This window comes from Patella vulgata, chromosome 3, assembly GCF_932274485.2.
Source record: "Patella vulgata chromosome 3, xgPatVulg1.2, whole genome shotgun sequence".
Lineage (NCBI taxonomy): Eukaryota > Metazoa > Mollusca > Gastropoda > Patellidae > Patella > Patella vulgata.
Genome location: NC_065881.2, coordinates 36,484,477 through 36,504,266, shown reverse-complemented (window position 1 = coordinate 36,504,266; position 19,790 = coordinate 36,484,477). Strand labels below are relative to the sequence as shown.

At 34.0% G+C, this 19,790-nt stretch overlaps 1 protein-coding gene across 2 annotated transcripts in view; it reads right to left on the bottom strand.

Annotated features, from left to right (window-relative positions):
- LOC126816706 (sodium/hydrogen exchanger 8) overlaps positions 1-19,790 on the bottom strand; it is a 62,478-nt gene continuing 42,688 nt past the window's right edge. For both annotated transcript variants that reach the window (XM_050543450.2, XM_050543451.2), the window contains exons 13-16: positions 12,437-12,582; positions 12,172-12,243; positions 8,520-8,663; positions 1-2,737 (exon numbers count right to left, since the gene is read on the bottom strand). In XM_050543450.2, the coding sequence (XP_050399407.1) occupies positions 2,600-2,737; positions 8,520-8,663; positions 12,172-12,243; positions 12,437-12,582 (500 nt within the window). In that variant the 3' untranslated portion in view covers positions 1-2,599. The remainder of the gene's footprint in view (positions 2,738-8,519; positions 8,664-12,171; positions 12,244-12,436; positions 12,583-19,790) is intronic.

The window sequence follows — 19,790 nt, the reverse complement described above, 5'->3', positions numbered from 1 at the left end:
TTATATAAATTATCACATTTATTTTGATATCATTTCAGAAATCTTTATATACAAATATATAATATACATATGATAATAAAGCATATACAAATGATATCAAGGAAAATAACAATATAATATCATTCTCTAAATCGGAGGATTTCATCTTTTTCGTAGTTTTGTATACCAAAGTTCCCATTAAAGTTGGGTAAAAATTATGGAAACCATTAAATAGTACAAGTGCAACCTTCTATTATTTGTCACCCATAGCAAAATAAAACCTCTTGCAAATACAAAACCCACCTACTGATAATATCAAATTAACCAGCGACTGCCAGGCAGAATACGCCCACATTTTCGAGAGATGGATAGAGAACAAGCTAAAAACAAAGTGATTTTTTCTACAATCAAGGGCCATAATTCAGGAAATTACAATTCGATATGCGCAAATATCAAAAGGAACGGAAATCTTTGGGTTATAAACTTACATTTCAAGTTTCAACGAAAGCAGATAAAAATTGTGACCTCTATAGGGTCCACAACCTTGATATACCATATTTTTAAGCTATTTGAGAACGAGGGGCGGCCATTTTGTCTGTCAGTTATCGGCCGATTTTCACGAAATTCATACTTAGCCGTCCTTAAGGTATAACGGTGATGTAATAATACATTTTTTTAAATCGGATAAAAATTATTACCTCTATAGGGTCCACAAGCTAAAAACGCGATTTTTCGTACAATCAGGGGCCATAATTCAGGAAGTTACAGTCCGATATGCGCAAATATATCGAAAGGAACTGAGATCTTTGGGTTATAAACTTACATTTCAAGTTTCAACAAAATCGGATAAAAATTGTGACCTACATAGGGTCCACAACAGTGATGGGATTTCAAAATTTTACTTATCGGACATTTTACCGAAAATAAAGGGGCATAACTCTTATCGTTATTTAAGCAGACGAATTCGTACCACAATTAAAAGTCACATGTCAAAATATTCAAATCCCGTACGTATTAAAAATAGGTGAACCTCGCTATTTTTCATATTTAATTCCCGTACAGTATTCAATTCATATCACAATTAAAAACCACATGTCAACAAAATATTCAAATCCCGTACGTAATAAAAATTGGTGACCTCGCTATTTTTCACACTTAATTCCCGTACAGCATTCAAATTTATGTCAGTAAATGTCCTACAAAATTAAGCATTTTCGTGATATGTTGAATGAAAGCTTGCCGATCCTTCTTCGGCATCAAATTCACAACCATAATATTCCTTTAGAATTACTTGTCTTCGTTTATACGGCAGCAAATGAATGCAGAACTTCCGAAACAGTTAAATCACTTGTAAACAGGCATAGCTAACTTCAGCGAATAACACTCTTTGATAGTCACGACAGAGTGACAGGCATCATAGGCAACACAGCAGAATGATTGACGCCTACAAATACGTAAGAATTTCTGCTCATATAGCTATTGGTAGCCCCTCCCCTTTTTGTTATTTTGCTGGGTGCGTACTAGTCTCGGTCACCCAGAAACTCCTAGTCTTCAACATATTTGTAGAATATTTTTCTGGATAATAGAGACTAATAGCCTACGTGACTCATCACATGGCTTCATAGTAAGCACTGCCTAATAATATGTAAAGCAATATTCGTGCCGCGCTCGAGATCAAGGGAAAGTGCCACTGTGGATGACAATTTCTATATGGATTCTTAAAAGACGTAAAAGATATCATAGACAAAATGACTGTCCATTGATTTAGGGTGTTATTTACTCTTACGATATGTGACATCTATGATTAGTTTATTATAGATGATGTCGGCTCACATCAATGCGATTAAGATGCCCGACAAATGAGAAACCACGAGGTTTATAATCATTCTTATTGAATTGATGAATAGTCCGACAAAAGGAAAGCAATGACTTCTGTTTAAGATTAGATTGATGAATTGTCCGACAAAGGATTAAGTCAGTCAATCAAGGCAGATTAAGTAGTTAAATCAAGGTAGGTTTATACTACATGTATAGATGGTATAACACGATAAATACGTTGATCACTTAATTACCTAATAAACCCAGCGTATTATCGACGATAATCGGGTTGAGTGGTAGTAATACACTCAGTAAACTATATTAATTTCGGAATTTTGAATATTATTCACCATGTCTTGATGTCCGATTGGGCATATTCCCGGTCGGACAATATTGGGCGTTTGGAAAAAAGATTCGGACAAGTCCGGAATATACGGGCAAAATCCCATCACTGGTCCACAACCTTGATATACCATATTTTTACGCTATTTGAGAACGAACGGCGGCCATTTTGTCTGTCAGTTTTGGGGTGATTTTCACGAAATTCGAACTCAGCCATAAATAGTCTGAAATTTAAATACATCACAATATAACAATAAAAATATATACTTTACAACCATATCATGATCTGTACATTCTTAATAATACTTTATACAATAATTGATTATCTGTCATAAACACAATATACACTCAATCACATAGCCACATGGTATGTCACCTCACATTGTCTGTAATAATTTCAATAATAACAGGATTTCTCAGATAATGATATATGAATGATAAAAATACAATAACACATATATCATTGTATTGTTGTGGTCATTAATCCCACTGATTCTGCAGGTTCCTCTTCAGATTCTGATTCTGATGGTGCCGCTCGTACATCTTGATACCATTTATCAGTTAATTTATCCATTTGAGTTCTACCATCACGAACTTGCTGAAAATACAAAGAAGTGGAACTATTAAGTGGTCTCTACAGATAAGAATACAGTATGTATTGAACAAGCTGAATATAGGGAGCCAAATAATAGGGCATTGCTAGTGTATGCTTACTCCTTCCAGAACACCTGATACCTTATATCGGGAGTATTTGTGAGAGATGTTGTCCTGTGGCAGCTAACAGTTTGCTACGACCCTGTTAAAATGATGGCATTTAAAGGTCACCGGAAAAAGTTCATTATTTTTTTAAATAATGCAAGTAATTATGTAGACATATCCTTTCCATAAGTATAACACGAACCCGAATGTCAATATTACCTGCAACAGGTACATTTAAACATTAGTAATTTCCGCCATTCTCCGTGGGTAGTCGTAACTTTCCGTAAATAAACAATCTGTGATGTCATTTTAGTCCTTCTGCTCATATTCTAGTCTATATTTCTATGTGCAGAAGGACTAAAATGACATCGCAGATTGCTTATTGACGGAAAGTTACGACTACCCACAGAGAACGGCAGAAATTACTAATGTAGAAATTTACCTGTTGCAGGTAATATTGACATTCAGGTTCGGGTTATACTTATGGAAAGGATATGTTGACATAATTACTTGCATTATTCAAAAAAATAATGAACCTTTTCCGGTGACCTTTAAAACAATTAATTTTTCATTTCACACCTATTCTCACGTAATAGACCCCGTGCTCTGCATTTACTGTCGTACGGTTACTGAGCAATAAAATGTTTTTGTTCTATTGAATTTTTGTATTATTTTGAAATATAATAACATTTACTAGTTATTCAAAGTAATAAAACTGAGACATATATATATTTTCTGACAAAAAGAAATGTCTATTTGTGTAAATTAAATCCCAAAATGACTGTCGCTTTTTGATATTGTTTTCAGATTGCTTTGATAAATAAATAAAATATTGAAATTACGGAGGTTTGTTTTACTAGCTATGCAGCATGTAGTGTTGTTTAGGTAACGGGTAAGTCTCCTGTGCACAGAAGTTGATAATAAAATCGTACATACGACTTATTTAATGTCGTGCAACTAAAGGTAATCTACGTTACCTATACATAAGAGTGTCTAGGATTAACAAAATAACACATTGATTATTCTTAAACAACGTTAAACAGCAGAATTAAAGTTATATTCGCATACGATTAGGTCATCATTACACCCATTGATAATATGATCGTACATTCTAACTTAGTAAGGATTGGCTAAAAGCGTCGTGTTAAGAGTGTAAGCTACGTTACCATCATAACACAGTTACAAGTGTTGTGTCGAATACAAACACCACTTTGATTAGTTGCGTTTACCCAACAGTCAAGATTACATATAAAATTTATATTCCTCTATAATTTATATTCTTGGAAACGTGACAAAAGCGAAATCGGTAATCTACGTGATGTAATCTACGTTACATACTATTTACGTTATTCGACGTTATTCGCGTCTACATTACATTTTGTTCACGCAAAGTGATCTCCCCTTTCAACCATAACGCTTTGAAGGTTAAATCGTCCTAGACGTTATACTGAGCTATTTTTCAACGAGGAGAACTTATCTATATAAACCTATAATTTTGTAATTTTCAAGGTAAGAGATTTCAATTTTTAATTTTAAAAACTATTTTATTTCAATATTATTTAAAAAATATAATAATATGCTTCCCAATAAAATTTAAAGGATCAAATTCAAACATGATAGCTTTCAATTGACGGTCTTAAGCTTTTGTGCTATGTAGGCCTATTTTACAATGTTTTTAAATTTTCAATGTTTTTGATCTTCAATAGCTGATGCCCAGCCAAAGTTTTTCGCAAATGGTTTATTCTAAATTAAATAGATATGTCATGAAATTTAACGCTAACCTTTGAAAACAAAACAGTGAATAATATGTAATTATGACGCCCACAGCGGGATTGGTAACGTAAATTACATTTCATTATTATTGTGATTGGATTTAATTTTTATTTCTATGTAAGACCGTTATTCGGTGTATGTTTAAGTGTTACATGATCAGTTATTTGTTTTATTTAAGGTGTAAATACTTTCATTTTATCTAAAAGCGTAACGTAAATTACTATACAGTAACGTAGATTACAGCGTTCAAAACATCTGATTATACTCTTTATATTTTTTCAGAATATTAATTATCGATGGGTAAAACACGAGCAGAGATCCAAAGAAACTACAGAGAAAGAAAGAAGGCAAAAGAAGGTGAAATATATTTCGCCAAAGAACGACAAAGGACAAAGGGGTATTATGTTCCTGTTTGCGAACTCCCAATAAAAGATTTAAAGAAAAGGCGCGAAAAAGTACGAAAATGGGTGAGAGAGCACAGAATGAAGAAAAGATTAGATGAAAGTATTTTAAGTGAAATAAGTACATCTGATTTTACTTCTGAATACGATTCAAGCACACCTGCAAATCATAGCATATCATCTGAAAATAGACTAATCGTAAAATTACCGGATCCAAAATTGCGAACAAGAAAACGAATAAGCCGCGCTACTGCCAAAAACAGAAGAGAGATTTCAAACTTAAAAAAACAAATAGATAGAATCAAGAAAAAGTATAAAAGAGTATCAAAAAGGTATGAAAGATTAAATAACAAAGTTAAAAGGGATTCTACTACGACTTCCAAGAGTCATAATATCCAGCAACCAATAACAGTATTAACACCAAGAAAAGGCCTTGAATCAGAATTGAGGAATGAAGGGGTAAGTCCAGGCAAATTACCCAGGGTAGTAAGAGAAAGGCTGCTATTATCAAATGTTTTATGCGAAGAACTAAGAGAAGCAAGAGTGGTAAATGGGACTAAAGGGAAAAGGGTGATAAGAAAGATAATTTCAGGTAAACTAATTGATAAATATAGACTGAGACGAAAACTAAATAAAACCACAGGATTTTGCAGAAAGGGGTTGAAATCCCGCGGAAAAGAAATTAAAACAATTCCTAAAATAAGTAAATTAGTAGAAATACGAAAAAAACTGCAAGAGGATATTCAGGCCTTCTTAGAGAGAGATGATAACAGCAGGATGATGCCGGGCAAAGCTGATAAAGCCAAGATACAAACCGGAACCTACCAACAGAAAAGAATTTTGAATGATAGCATGTTATTTCTACATCTTAAGTTTAATGCAGAAAGTACATGTAAATTGTCATTTGCAACGTTTTGTAGACTAAGGCCTAAACATATCACTCTTACAAAATACCTAACAAAAAACCAATGCCTTTGTCAAAAACATCAGAACTATGCCTTATGTTTGACAAGTTTACGTTCTGTTGGCATTAATGTTCACTTAAATCCAGATGAGCTCATTCGACAAATCAATATGATTAACCCACAAGAATTGATTAATGGAATAACTACAGAAAACATAAAATATGAACAATGGAAAAAGGTAGAAATAGCTGGTAAAAAGAAAACCAAAATAGTTGAAAAAGAAGTAACAAAAGAAGAGTTCGGTAAAATATTTTTAGAACAGACATCGGAATTCCTCGGTCACACAGATCGAATTAAACAACAGTATATTGCAATTAAAAGTCTGAAAGAAAACCTTCCCGATGGTCACGCTCTTGTCCAGATGGATTTTGCAGAGAATTTTGCCTGCTCTTCTAATGACGAAGTACAGAGTGCTTATTGGAATAGCACAGCCGTTACCCTTCACCCAGTTGTTGTATACTTCATGAAAGAAGATACGTTATGCCACAAGAATTACGTTTTCGTATCTGATGACCTTGGCCACAATATAGGCATGGTTTATACCATTTTAAAGTCACTCATCGCAGACATAAAAAAATGGTTGCCAAACATCTCATTCATTCATTATTGGACGGACAGTCCAAGTTCCCAATATAGAAATAAGACTGCATTTTACTTGATATCAAAACACAAAGATCTTTTTGGTTTTTCGTGCATTTGGACTTATTTTGAATCTGGGCATGGGAAGGGTCCATGTGATGGCATTGGCGGAACCGCTAAGCGAATGGCAGATCTTGCCATCAGACAAGGAAAGGTTACAATTCAAGATGCCACGGACTTTTATCTTTGGGGTGAGAAATACCACAACAGTGCGTTTTATATGTTTGTACCTTTAGATGATTGCATAAACTCCCGTAACGAAATAATTGAAATGAATAAAGGTATTATTCCTGTCAAAGGCACTATGTCATTTCATTGGATTAGTGCCGTCACAGTTGGAAAAATACGCACTCGAATAACTTCTTGCTATTGTTCACTATGCATTACTGGGAAATTTCACGATTTCTCTGAATCTTGTTTTATACGAAAGATCAAGGAAGACGACGCACCTGAAATAAATGTAGAAGGTGCGGTACAAAGTACCACAAATGTTGTACAGGGTACACCAAATGTTGTACAAAGTACACCAAATGTTGTACAGGGTACACCAACTGTTGTACAAAGTACACCAAATGTTGTACAAAGTACCACAAATGTTGTACAGGGTACACCAAATGTTGTACATGGTACACCGAATGTTGTACAGGGTACACCACATGTTGTACAGAGTACCACAGTTTTATCTAAAACATTTACATTTACCTCTGGTATGTGGGTTGCTGTCATTTATAAAAATGAAATCCACTTGGGTAGCATAAAAGAAGTGGACCCTGAAGAAAACGATTGCTTAATATCGTTTATGAGAAGATGTTTGGCTCTGGATGTCCACAAACCAACTTTCAAGTGGCCATCGACTGTTGACGAAATATGGGTTGACTTTGCTAATATTTTACTTATTGTGGATGAACCGATTCCAATTGGTAAAACTGGTCGAAGTTTCCATTTAAATGATAAAAATTCTAAAGAATTCTTAAAATTGAAAGATTAATTTCAGTTAAAACGAATAATGTTTGTTGTTACATTTTTTATTGAATTTAGTAATTTACGTTACATTATCAAAATCTCTAAAAATCAACATTTTGCAATTAAATTTGTATTAATTTAATTTGATAAGTCTGTCCATTCAATATATGAATTAGTAGTTTGTTTCTGTTCACATTTTTGGAGCGTTTTATCTCTACGTAATATACGTTACGCTTTGGTGAAATTTACGTTACCATCTGTATAAGTTTCCCTGACGAATCTGAAGAGAATATTGGTCTTTTATAATATTTAGTATTGAAAGAATATATCCAGGGGTAGTTTAAAACAATATTAAATTGTTATGCCGCTACACTGCATACGATTTGTGTAATATCATAATGTTTTCAATTTATTGATGAAAATTCCACGTTGTGCTCTTTTGTATTATGAATAAAATATTTATAAACCAAAATGTTTTTAGAATTACTTAGAATATTTCAGAGGTTTGAAACGTATCTGATGCTTGAAATAAACGAGTGACAAAGGCGATTATTAAGAAGAAATCTTTCAAAATATTGATCATATTTAGCTATTATTAGTAACGTAGCTTACGCCAGACGATTTTGAGAATAATGTTTGAAAACTCATATCTTAATAGGTATATGTGACCCAGTTTTAAAAATTCACACTTTTACACAGTAAATATTCCTTCGTACATAAAACTCATTAAGAACAAATATTTCTAAATTTTTATTTTTGTTATTAGCGTTTTTAAATTGGGTCTATTTGGTGAGAATAGGTGACCATTTCAAAATGATATGCAAAACCCAATTATGAAATTTGAAACAACATAAGTTAATCAGAAACGTGTCTAAATTTAAAAGAAAAGAGGCTAAATTTCAGCATTCAAATTATAATTCTTACAGAATTCAAATGGTACCTGTTTTGTAAATCTTCTGGTAAAAAATGGTACTAAATACTTGGCATCAAATTTAAGGAATCCTTTAAGATGTGGTTTAACAAAATTAATTTCATATTCTTCTTCTGTTAACTCTGATAGATGTTCAGAATCTACAGCCTCACCCTGAAAAAAAATAGCACACCAAGTTAATTCAAAACAAACCAGCGGCTGCCAGGCAGGATACGCCCACATTTTCGCAAGATGGATAGAGAACAAGCTAACAAGAAAGTGATTTTTCCTACAATCAAGGGCCATAATTCAAGAAATTACAATTCGATATGCGCGAATATCGAAAGGAACTGAGATCTTAGTGTTATAAACTTACATTTCAAGTTTCAACAAAATCGGATAAAAATTGTGACCTCTACAGGGTCCACAACCTTGATATACCATATTTTTACGCTATTTGAGAACGAACAGCGGCCATTTTGTTTGTCAATTTTGGACCGATTTTCACGAAATACAAACTCAGTCGTCCTTAGGGTGTAACGGTGATATAATAATACGTTTTTTTAAATCGGATAAAAATTACGACCTCTATAAGGTCCACAAGCTAAAAACGTGATTTTTCGTACAATCAGGGGCCATAATTCAGGAATTTATGGTCTGATATGCGTGAATATCAAAAGGAACCGAGATCTTTGGGTTATAAACTTACATTTCAAGTTTTAACAAAATTGGATAAAAATTGTTACCTCTGTAGGGTCCACAACCTTGATATACCATATTTTTACGGTACTTGAGCACGAACGGCGGCCATTTTGTCTGTCAATTTGGACCGATTTTCACGAAATTCGAACTCAGTCGTCCTTAGGGTGTAACGGTGATATAAAAATATGATTTTTTAAATCGGATCAAAATTATGACCTCTATAGGGCCCACAAGCTAAAAACGCGATTTTTCGTAAAATCAGGGGCCATAATTCAGGAAGTTACGGTCCGATATGCGCGAATATTGAAAGGAACTGAGATCTTTGAGTTTTAAACTTACATTTCAAGTTTCAACAAAATCGGATAAAAAGTGTGACCTCTATAGGGTCCACAACCTTGATATATCATATTTTTGACGCTAGTTGAGAACGAATGGTGGCCATTTTGTCTGTCAATTTTGGGTCGATTTTCATGAAATTCGAACTCAGTCGTCCATAGGGTGTAACGGTGATATAATAATACGATTTTTTAAATTGGATAAAAATTATGACCTCTATAGGGTCCAAAAGCCAAAAACGCGATTTTTCGTACAATCAGGGGCCATAATTCAGGAAGTTGCGGTCTGATATGCGCGAATATCGAAAGGAACTGAGATCTTTGGGTTATAAACTTACATTTTAAGTTTCAACAAAATCGGATAAAAATTGTGACCTCTATAGAGTCCACAACCTTGATATACCATATTTTTACGCTAGTTGAGAACGAACGGCGGCCATTTTGTCTGTCAATTTTGGGCCGATTTTCACAAAATTCGAACTCAGTCGTCCTTAGGGTGTAACGGTGATATAATAATACGTTTTTTTAAATCAGATAAAAATTATGACTTCTATAGGGCCCACAAGCTAAAAACGCGATTTTTCGTACAATCAGGGGCCATAATTCAGGAAGTTACGGTCCGATATGCGCGAATATCGAAAGGAACCGAGATCTTTGGGTTATAAACTTACATTTCAAGTTTCAACAAAATCGGATAAAAATTGTGACCTATATAGGGTCCACAACCTTGATATACCATATTTTTATGCTATTTGAGAACGAACGGCAGCCATTTTGTCTGTCAATTTTGGGCTGCTTTTCACGAAATTCAAACTCAGCCGTCCTTAGGGTGTAACGGTGATATAATAATACGTTTTTTTAAATCGGATAAAAATTATGACCTCTATAGGGTCCACAAGCTAAAAACTTGATTTTTCATACAATCAGGGGCCATAATTCAGGAAGTTACGGTCCGATATGCGTGAATATCGTAAGGAACCAAGATCTTTGGGTTATAAACTTACATTTCAAGTTTCAACAAAATCGGATAAAAATTGTGACCTATATAGGGTCCACAACCTTGATATACCATATTCTTACGCTATTTGAGAACGAACGGCGGCCATTTTGTCTGTCAATTTTGGGCCGATTTTCACGAAATTCGAACTCAGTCGTCCTTAGGGTGTAACGGTGATATAATAATATGTTTTTTTAAATCGGATAAAAATTATGACCTCTATAGGGTCCACAAGCTAAAAAATGCGATTTTTCGTACAATCAGGGCCCATAATTCAGGAAGTTACGGTCCGATATGCGCGAATATCGAAAGGAACCAAGATCTTTGGGTTATAAACTTACATTTCAAGTTTCAACAAAATCGGATAAAAATTGTGACCTCTATAGGGTCCACAACCTTGATATACCATATTCTTAATCTATTTGAGAACGAACGGCGGCCATTTTATCTGTCAATTTTGGGCCGATTTTCACGAAATTCGACTCAGTCGTCCTTAGGGTGTAACGGTGATATAATAATACGTTTTTTTAAATCGGATAAAAATTATGACCTCTATAGGGTCCACAAGCTAAAAACGCGATTTTTCGTACAATCAGGGGCCATAATTCAGGAAGTTACGGTCCGATATGCGCGAATATCGAAAGGAACCGAGATCTTTGGGTTATAAACTTACATTTCAAGTTTCAACAAAATCGGATAAAAATTGTGACCTCTATAGGGTCCACAAGCTAAAAACGTGATTTTTCGTACAAACAGGGGCCATAATCCATGAAGTTTCGATCCGATACATGCCAATATCGAAAGCAGCCGAGATCTTTTGGAGATAAACCTATATTTCAAGTTTCCTCAAAATTGGATAAGAATTGTGACCTGTAGAGTGTCCACAAACAAATTGTGGACGGACGGACAGGGGCGACGGCATAATACGTCCACATGAAAATGTGGGCGTATAAAAATTGTGACCTCTATAGGGTCCACAAGCTAAAAACAGGATTTTTCGTACAAACAGGGGCCATAATCCATGAATTTTCGATCCGATACATGCCAATATCGAAAGCAGCCGAGATCTTTTGGAGATAAACCTATATTTCAAGTTTCGTCAAAATCGGATAAGAATTGTGACCTGTAGAGTGTCCACAAACAATTGTGGACGGACGGACGTCCGGACGGTCAGGGGCGACGACAATATACGTCCACATGAAAATGTGGGCGTATAAAAACCAAGATCACTAGCTATCAACATCCTGCTGCATAAAGGCATCTTGGAAAGTTTCTAAGATATGCTTCAGAATAATAAGTGTACACCAGAAACTAAAAAACTAAGCCAAATTAGTTTCCACGGAAACACCAAAATGATTAAATCAAGAATTTCTAATTTCAAGAAAGTACATATTGTACAACAACTATAATATACTGATATTTGTAGAAAGTGGTTCTTAAATAAGCAACAAACAAAAAAATTCTGGGAAAGCCAGATGGATAGACAGCAATACAAAATATCCCTCTCCTTGTTTTGTCTTTTCCACAAAACTCTCTAAATAAATTTATAATATCCCTGTTGGTTACTTCCAAACATTGGTCGTTTACAGACAATACACAATGTTATTTGTGTGATACAAGTTATCAATGGGTCAGTAATTATAGTTACCATTTCTTTAGTTTTACTCAAAGATATCAGTCTCTTGGATTTCTTCTTTTGTTTTTTCTCTGCATTTAATAACTACAAAATCAAATGACAACGCAATTCAAATAAAGAGTATAAGCCAAATGAGTGAATGTCTACATGCAACAAGTCTGCCACAGCAACATATAATAATGATAACAGAGCTTTAGATAGTTGGCTAGGTTAAACATTTTTAAAATTCTTTCACACAGAAAAACTTGTTATTTTCACTAAATATTAGTCTATTTACCTTCATCATTGGCATAGTGGCACCACCCAGGAATAGTAATGTAAATAGAACTATAATTAACGTCGTTGTTACTAATACCGACTTTATTTCACCATCTTTAAAATCGAGATGTAAACTTAAAGCAAAGGCAATAGCTCCTCGTAAACCTATACAAAAATAAACATAATTCAATATTTGTGAAGCAGATATTCAGCAGTTAAAAAATATTTTTCTTGTTTTTCTCTTTTTAAAAGATTCACCATATCTAGGAACAAAATGTGATTTTGAGATATTGACAGTAATGAAGGATCTTCTTTTTTTAGGGTTTCACACAGCGTAGCTTGTGTAAAACACTATTGTTTTTGTTCAGATTATTATTACGGTCTCACACTGCGTAGCTTGTGTGAAACACTATTGTTTTTGTTAAGATTATTATTCTTATAAGGCTTTCAGACGAAATTGAGATTACTAAAATTATTATTATTATTATTATTTTTCCGCCCTGGAGCCTATTTCTCAGTGTCTGTAACAGATAGCGATCTGGGACCTAATTTTCTATTGGAAAACCATGTGGTGGCTACTTGATCGACTACTTTTGAAACTTTTGCGCAGACTGGAAGTGGTCGAATTTGGTACGGTGCCCAAAAATCAGAAACTGGCCATAGTTTTGTCAATTATTTTCCTATTTTCAAACAAATGACATTACCGGAAAACCAGAGTCTTTTCCGGAACAATAGCAGTTGAATATTTCGAAATTTCAAAACTTTGTCGTTGACTTATATCGTTCGAAAATTGCAAACATGTTGTTTACGAGACAATTTTTGTTAATTTTCAAATTTTACCTACATTTTTGGATACCTGATGTCTATCCGATTCCAGTAATATAAGTTCCATTTAGAGTTATCGCACTTTTTTTTTTCAAATTTTTTGCCCATTTTATATCCTACTTTTTTCTTTTTACGACCAAATCGATGTTTCTGACATTTCTGGAGCATGAAGTCATATGACCATAGCCATAGCAAGGAATAAAGCAATTGCAATAATGATCCGTAGACCGGAAGAAGTTGAAATAATGTCCGATATGTTGAAAACAACACAAAAAATGGATACTTTTGGAAAAAACGCAATTTCTCCGTCCAATATCACCGGATTAAACCAATTAAGGTAGCGTTGAGTGACCAGGCAGCAAAATATGTCACTCTAAAAATGAAGTATTTTCTGATTTGGAGCGCGTTTGGACGCCTTTATCTCGAAAACTGCTCAAGCGATTTTTCTTAAACTTTCTCTATCAAGAGTCCATTCGATAGTCTTGTGCATGAAGTCATCCAATAAGACTTTGAAATGTCTGGAATAGGATAAAAAAAAGGACTGAAAATTGAAAAAAGTCAAAAAATCGTGAAATTTGGGAAAATGCTCTATTACTTTATTATTTAAACTGATTTTTACAAAAAGGCCACACATTCAGATAGCTGACCTAATTACGATTCTAACGATGTATAATATGTATTGAAATATTGAAATTTAATTTTCGACAGTTTGACATTTTTGCATTTTTGGCACTTTTGAACATAGGATTTCTCAGGGGCATTTTATCTGATCAAATAATTTAAAATATCATTACAGAGCCCTGCGGCTATATAATTGCCAAAACCGGTTATCAAAACTATCCCGACAATAATCTCCATACTGTAGTATTCAATAAATGAAGAAAAAGGTTTAAAAAAATTGGTGCTCTTGCGAAAAACTTGACTTCTCCATCAGATGTTAGCGGACCAAAAGAACTAAAGTGTCGTTGGGTAGTCCCATTAATGGACTATCATATGACATTTGAATGATACGATTTTGATGGTTAGAAAATAAATTATGGTACGCCAAAAAACTAGTATTTTCTGTTTTGGAGCCTTTGAGACACCTTTTTCTCGAAAACGACACCTACAATTTTTCTTAAACCTTTTTTACTTAGAGTCCTATCGGTGGTCAATGGCGTGGATCCCAAAATAGAAGCACTGAAATAATATAAGTGGTCCAAAAAGAGCCTCAAGTAATTACTAAAAATGTTTTTCTGGTACAGAAAGATAAGTATCCACACAACTTGTTAAAACTATCCCGACAATGATCTAAAACCTGGAAGGAGTCAAGATCATCCGATATTTTGAAAAACAAATGTAAAATGTAAAAAAAATGGTGATCTTGCGAAAAACGTGATTACTACGCCAGAATTCAGAGAATCAAAACAACTAATATCTCAATGGATAGCCCGAATAATGGACGATCTTATGACATCCAAATGGTAAAAATTTGCTGGTTAGGCAATATATTATGGGACGCTGAAAATCTAGTATTTTCCATTTTGGAGCTTATTCAGACACTTTTATCTCGAAAATTAATCTTATTTCATTTCTTAATCTTCTGTTACTTAGAGTTCTTAAGGCGGTCTATGGTATTAATCAAAATTTAAAAGCCTCAATATTGTATAAATGGTCCAAAAAGGGCCACAATCTTTGAAAAAAGTCGAAAAATCGTTATATTTCTGGAGATGTTTCTAACAGTATAAGGGAGCTAACTAGTACTAAACACAATGGTATCAGACTACAAATTATTTGCTAAATATCGTTAAATATTTTCTAATTTTCCTTTCTTTTATAAACTGTCCAATGGATCTTTCTGAAACTTCTGGTACACGAAGTTAAGTTCCCATACCCCTTGTTAAATCTATCCCGACGATGATCCGTAAACCGGAAGTAGTCGAAAACATATTCGATATTTAAAAAAAACAAAGTAAAAAATAGGTGTCACTGAATCAAAACAACTAAAGTATCGTTTGGTAGCTCAATGAATGGGCTATTGTATGACACACTTCCTGTCTGATTCCTGAAAGCCTGTTCAGTGCTGCTTGTAGGTCTAGTTATTATTATTACTATTATTCAAATTCCATTTTTCTTCGGTTTTACTGACAAAGTGGGTGTGACTGAGAGGATAAAGCAGAGATAAGCAATTTGATTGGTTGATGCTTTGGGCCACAATAACTTTAGATTTAAGTAAGTGAGAGTGATGAAACTTGGTGTATAGTCTCATTACATCAAATTATTGAAATAAAATTGACCAATGTGTTCGTCCAGAAATAACCCAGTTAGTGTCGAGTGGACGTTAAACCCCATTTCTCTCTCTCCCTTAAATGTACTGTACGTGTCAATAAATTTTCATATTATATTTTGACACTTTATGCTTGCTATGTCTTTATTTTACTTTTTTATATGTACAGTACTTATATTTACTGGTATATATTTTTTAATTTTGTACAGTGTATATGGGCACAAGCTCTGATCTGTGTGTAAATACATGTATTCTGTGAATATAACAACCAACAGCACATTAGAAACTGTTTTCCGATATTAACTCACTTTATCAATGCCGATGTTATTATTATTATATACATTTTTCATTAATACCAGTGGTATTGTTGTGTATGAGGAAATTAATATGATTGCATTTGTTTATTGTCCCCGCCTTTCGAAGAAAGCATGGGACTATTAAAATGATTGGTTGATGGTTTCGGACACAATAACTTTAGTTCTAATTAAGTGAGAGTGATGAAACTTGGTGTAGCCTATAGTTTCATTACATCAATACCTTGACTAATTTCGATAATGAGCCTTTTTTGCTTAGGGTAAGCAGAGCGATAAGCAATTTGATTTACTGAAACTTTGGAACACAATAACCATCCTTGTAATTGAGCTAGAATGTTCAAACTTGGTCTTTTTTTAGGTCAATGCCTTAATGGAGTTCAAAGATGAGCATTTTCTGCTTAGGGTAAGTGTGAATATAACAACCCACAGCGCATTAGAAACCCTTTTCCGATATTAATTCGCTTTATCAATGACGATGTTATTATTATTATTATATAAGCTTACATTTTTCATTAATATTTTGTCTACATGACGTCTTCTTTGAATACCAGTAAAGCTACAGCTAACATGTCCTGATGTTTTAAAGTATAAGCAAAACGATTGTCTCATACTTTGAAGATATATAGGCGTCATTTAGAACGCTAGAGTCCTTTCCAAAGTGGGTTTCGACGCGTTTGAAAATCTAATCTTACTTTTATTTTTCAAAAAACCCACGGTGGCTCAGTGGGTTAGGCACTGCTTCCCTAACCAGGAAGTTCGCTACCGGTATTGACCAAGAGGATTCCTTGTGCGTTCCTAATTGTCACTAATGAGAGAGAGAGAGAGGGTTTAACGGCCACTTGGTTCAATTTTATTTCAATAATTTGCTTGCGCGTAGGGGTCTTTAGCAGTGGGAGGAAACCGGAGTACCCGGAGAAAACCCCGATGTTGGACAGATGACCCTACTCCTTGTCACGTACAACCGAGGAATCGAAACCACCTGGTTGACTCAATGACAGACCTTATGATACAGCGTGCACATGCTAACCATTCGGCCATCTAATCCACTAGATGTTGAAATTAATGTATAAGTGTATGATTGGGTTGTATAAAAACTATCAAACATGTTCGAGAACTGCTCTAGTTAGGCTTTCAGACTTTCATCTGAAAGCCTATTGTGATTACTAAAATTATTATTATTATTATTATTTACCGCAGACCCTTATTTTTCAGTCCCTGTAAGAGATACCGATCTGGGATCTAATTTTCTATCGGGAAACCATGTGGTGGTAACTCCATAAACTATTTTTGAAACTTCTCCGCAGAACGGAATTGGCCAGAAATGGTATGGTGCCAAAAAGTTAAAAAAAACGGCAGTTGTTTCGTCATTTCTTTACCTATTTTCAAACAAATGACATTTACGGAAACCCTGGGTCTTTTCTGGGACCATAGCAGTTGAAAATTTCGAAATTTCGTCATGAATTCTAGCGTTCAAAAAATGAAAAAATGTTGTTTAAGAAATAATTTCGTTATTTTTCAAAATATTCAAATCTGACCTACATTTTTGGAAACCTGATGTCCAGCCGATTCCAGCCATATAAGTTTAATTCAGAGTCATCACCTTTTATTTTTCGATTTTTTTTTTAATTTTCTTCCCATTTGTTAACCCTTATATTTTTTGGGAAAGAATCAATCAATGTTTCTGAAACTCCTGCAAAATAAAGCCATGTGGTCAAACCGATCGATAAAGCAATTCCAACAACGATCGTAAACCGGTAGTAGTCGAAATAATGTCAGATATTTAGAAAAAAGTAAAAAAATGGCTGCTTTTTGGAAAAACGCAATTTCTCCTTCCGTTATCAACGGATTAAACCAATTAAGGTATTGTTGAGTGGCCCGAGGATTGCGCTGCCATGTGATACCCAATTCATACGGATACTATGACCAAACAGCAAAATATGGCACAGCGATTTTTCTAAACTTTCTCTATCGAGAGTCTCTTTGGTAGTATTCTGCAAGAAGACATCCGATAAGACTTTGAAATAACTGGAATAGGAGAAAAAAGGGACTGAAAATCATAAAAAGGCAAAAAATTATTAAATTTTGCAAAATCCTGCATTATTTTTTTATTCTTATAGATTTTCAAAAAAAGGTTTTTATATTTAGATATCTGATCTAATGACTGAAAATCATAAAAAGGCAAAAAATTATTAAATTTTCGAAAATCCTCCATTATTTTTTTATAGATTTTCAATAAAAGGTTTTTATATTTAGATATCTGATCTAATGAAGATTCTAACGATGTGTACTATGTATTGCGTTATTGAAATTTAATTTTTGATATTTTGACATTTTTGCATTTATGGCACATTTGAACATGGGATTCCTCATGGTGATTTCATCTGATCAGATAATGTAATATATCATTATAGAGCCCTGCGACCATTCAAGTACCCAAACCAGTTAATCAAACTATCCCAACATTGATCTCCATACCGGAAGTATTCAACAAATGAAAAAAAAAGGTTAAAAAATTGGCGCTCTTGCGAAAAACTTGATTTATCCGTCAGATATTAGCGGAACTAAAGTGTCGTTGGATAGTCCCTTTAATGGACTATCATATGACATCTAAATGATACGATTTCGATGGTTAGGAAATAAATTATTGTACGGCGAAAATCTAGTATTTTCTGTTTTGGAGCCTTTTGAGACGCCTTTTTCTCGAAAAAGACACCTACAATTTTTCTTAAAACTTTTTTCACTCAGAGTCCTATCGGTGGTCTAGGGTGTGAGTCCAAAAATGAAAGCATTGAAATAATATAAGTGGTCCAAATAAGACCTCAATCTTTGCAAAAAGAATCTTTGAAAAAAGTTGAAAAATTGTTAAATTACTGAAAATGCTCTTCTATTTTTATTTTTTTTGAAAACAGCTCAATGGATGTTTCTGAAACTTCTGGTACAGAAAGTTAAGTATCCATATGACTTATTAAAACTATCCCGACAATGATCCAAAAACTGGAAGTAGTCAAAAATATAAACAGTATTTTGAAAAAAAAAAGTAAAAAAAATGGTCATCTTGCGAAAAAAGTGATTACTACGCCAGATTCCACCAAGTCAAAACAACTAAAGTGTCATTGGATAACCTGAATAATGGACGATCTTATGACATCCAAATGATACATTTTCGATGCTTATGGCAATAGATTATGGAACGCTGAAAATCTAGTATTTTCCTTTTTGGAGCCTATTATCTCGAAAACTACTCTTATTTGTTTTCTTCAACTTTTGTTACTTAGTCCTATCGGTGGTCTAAGGTGTGAATCCAAATTTAAAAGCCTCAACATGATATAAAGGGTCCAAAAAGAGCCCCAATTTTTAAAAATAAGTCGAAAAATCGATAAATTACTGGAAATGCTCTTCTAATTTTGTTTTTAATACTGCTCAATGGATGTTTCTGAAACTTCTGGTACAGGAAGTTAAGTTCCCATACCACTTGTAAAAACTATCCGGACAATGATCTGTAAACTGGAAGTAGTCGAAAAAATATTCTATTATTTTGAAAAAAATAGGTGCTCTTGCGAAAATTGTGATTTCACCGTCGGGTGTCACCGGATCAAAACAACTAAAGTATCGTTTGGTAGCTTGAGAAATGGGCTATTGTATGGAACGGTTCCTCCGTGATTCCTGAAAGCCGGTTCAGTGCTGCTTGCAGGTCTAGTTATTATTATTTTTCTTTTTTTAGTTTGCTTATATCTCAGCAACTACTTGTTACATTACAGGGTCTTCGGTTTTACTGGGAAAGTGGGTGTGACTTAGAGGATAAAGCTATTTTGAACGTTCTGCGACAATGCAAAATGTCCGAAATCACCGAAGTTGTCGTTTTTAAAAATATTGCCTTAATTTTAACAATAATCATTGGATTTTAACTTTCAATACATTTTGGCATAGCTCGAGACAGGGCACACAGCTGTGCTACTTTTGATTTTCTG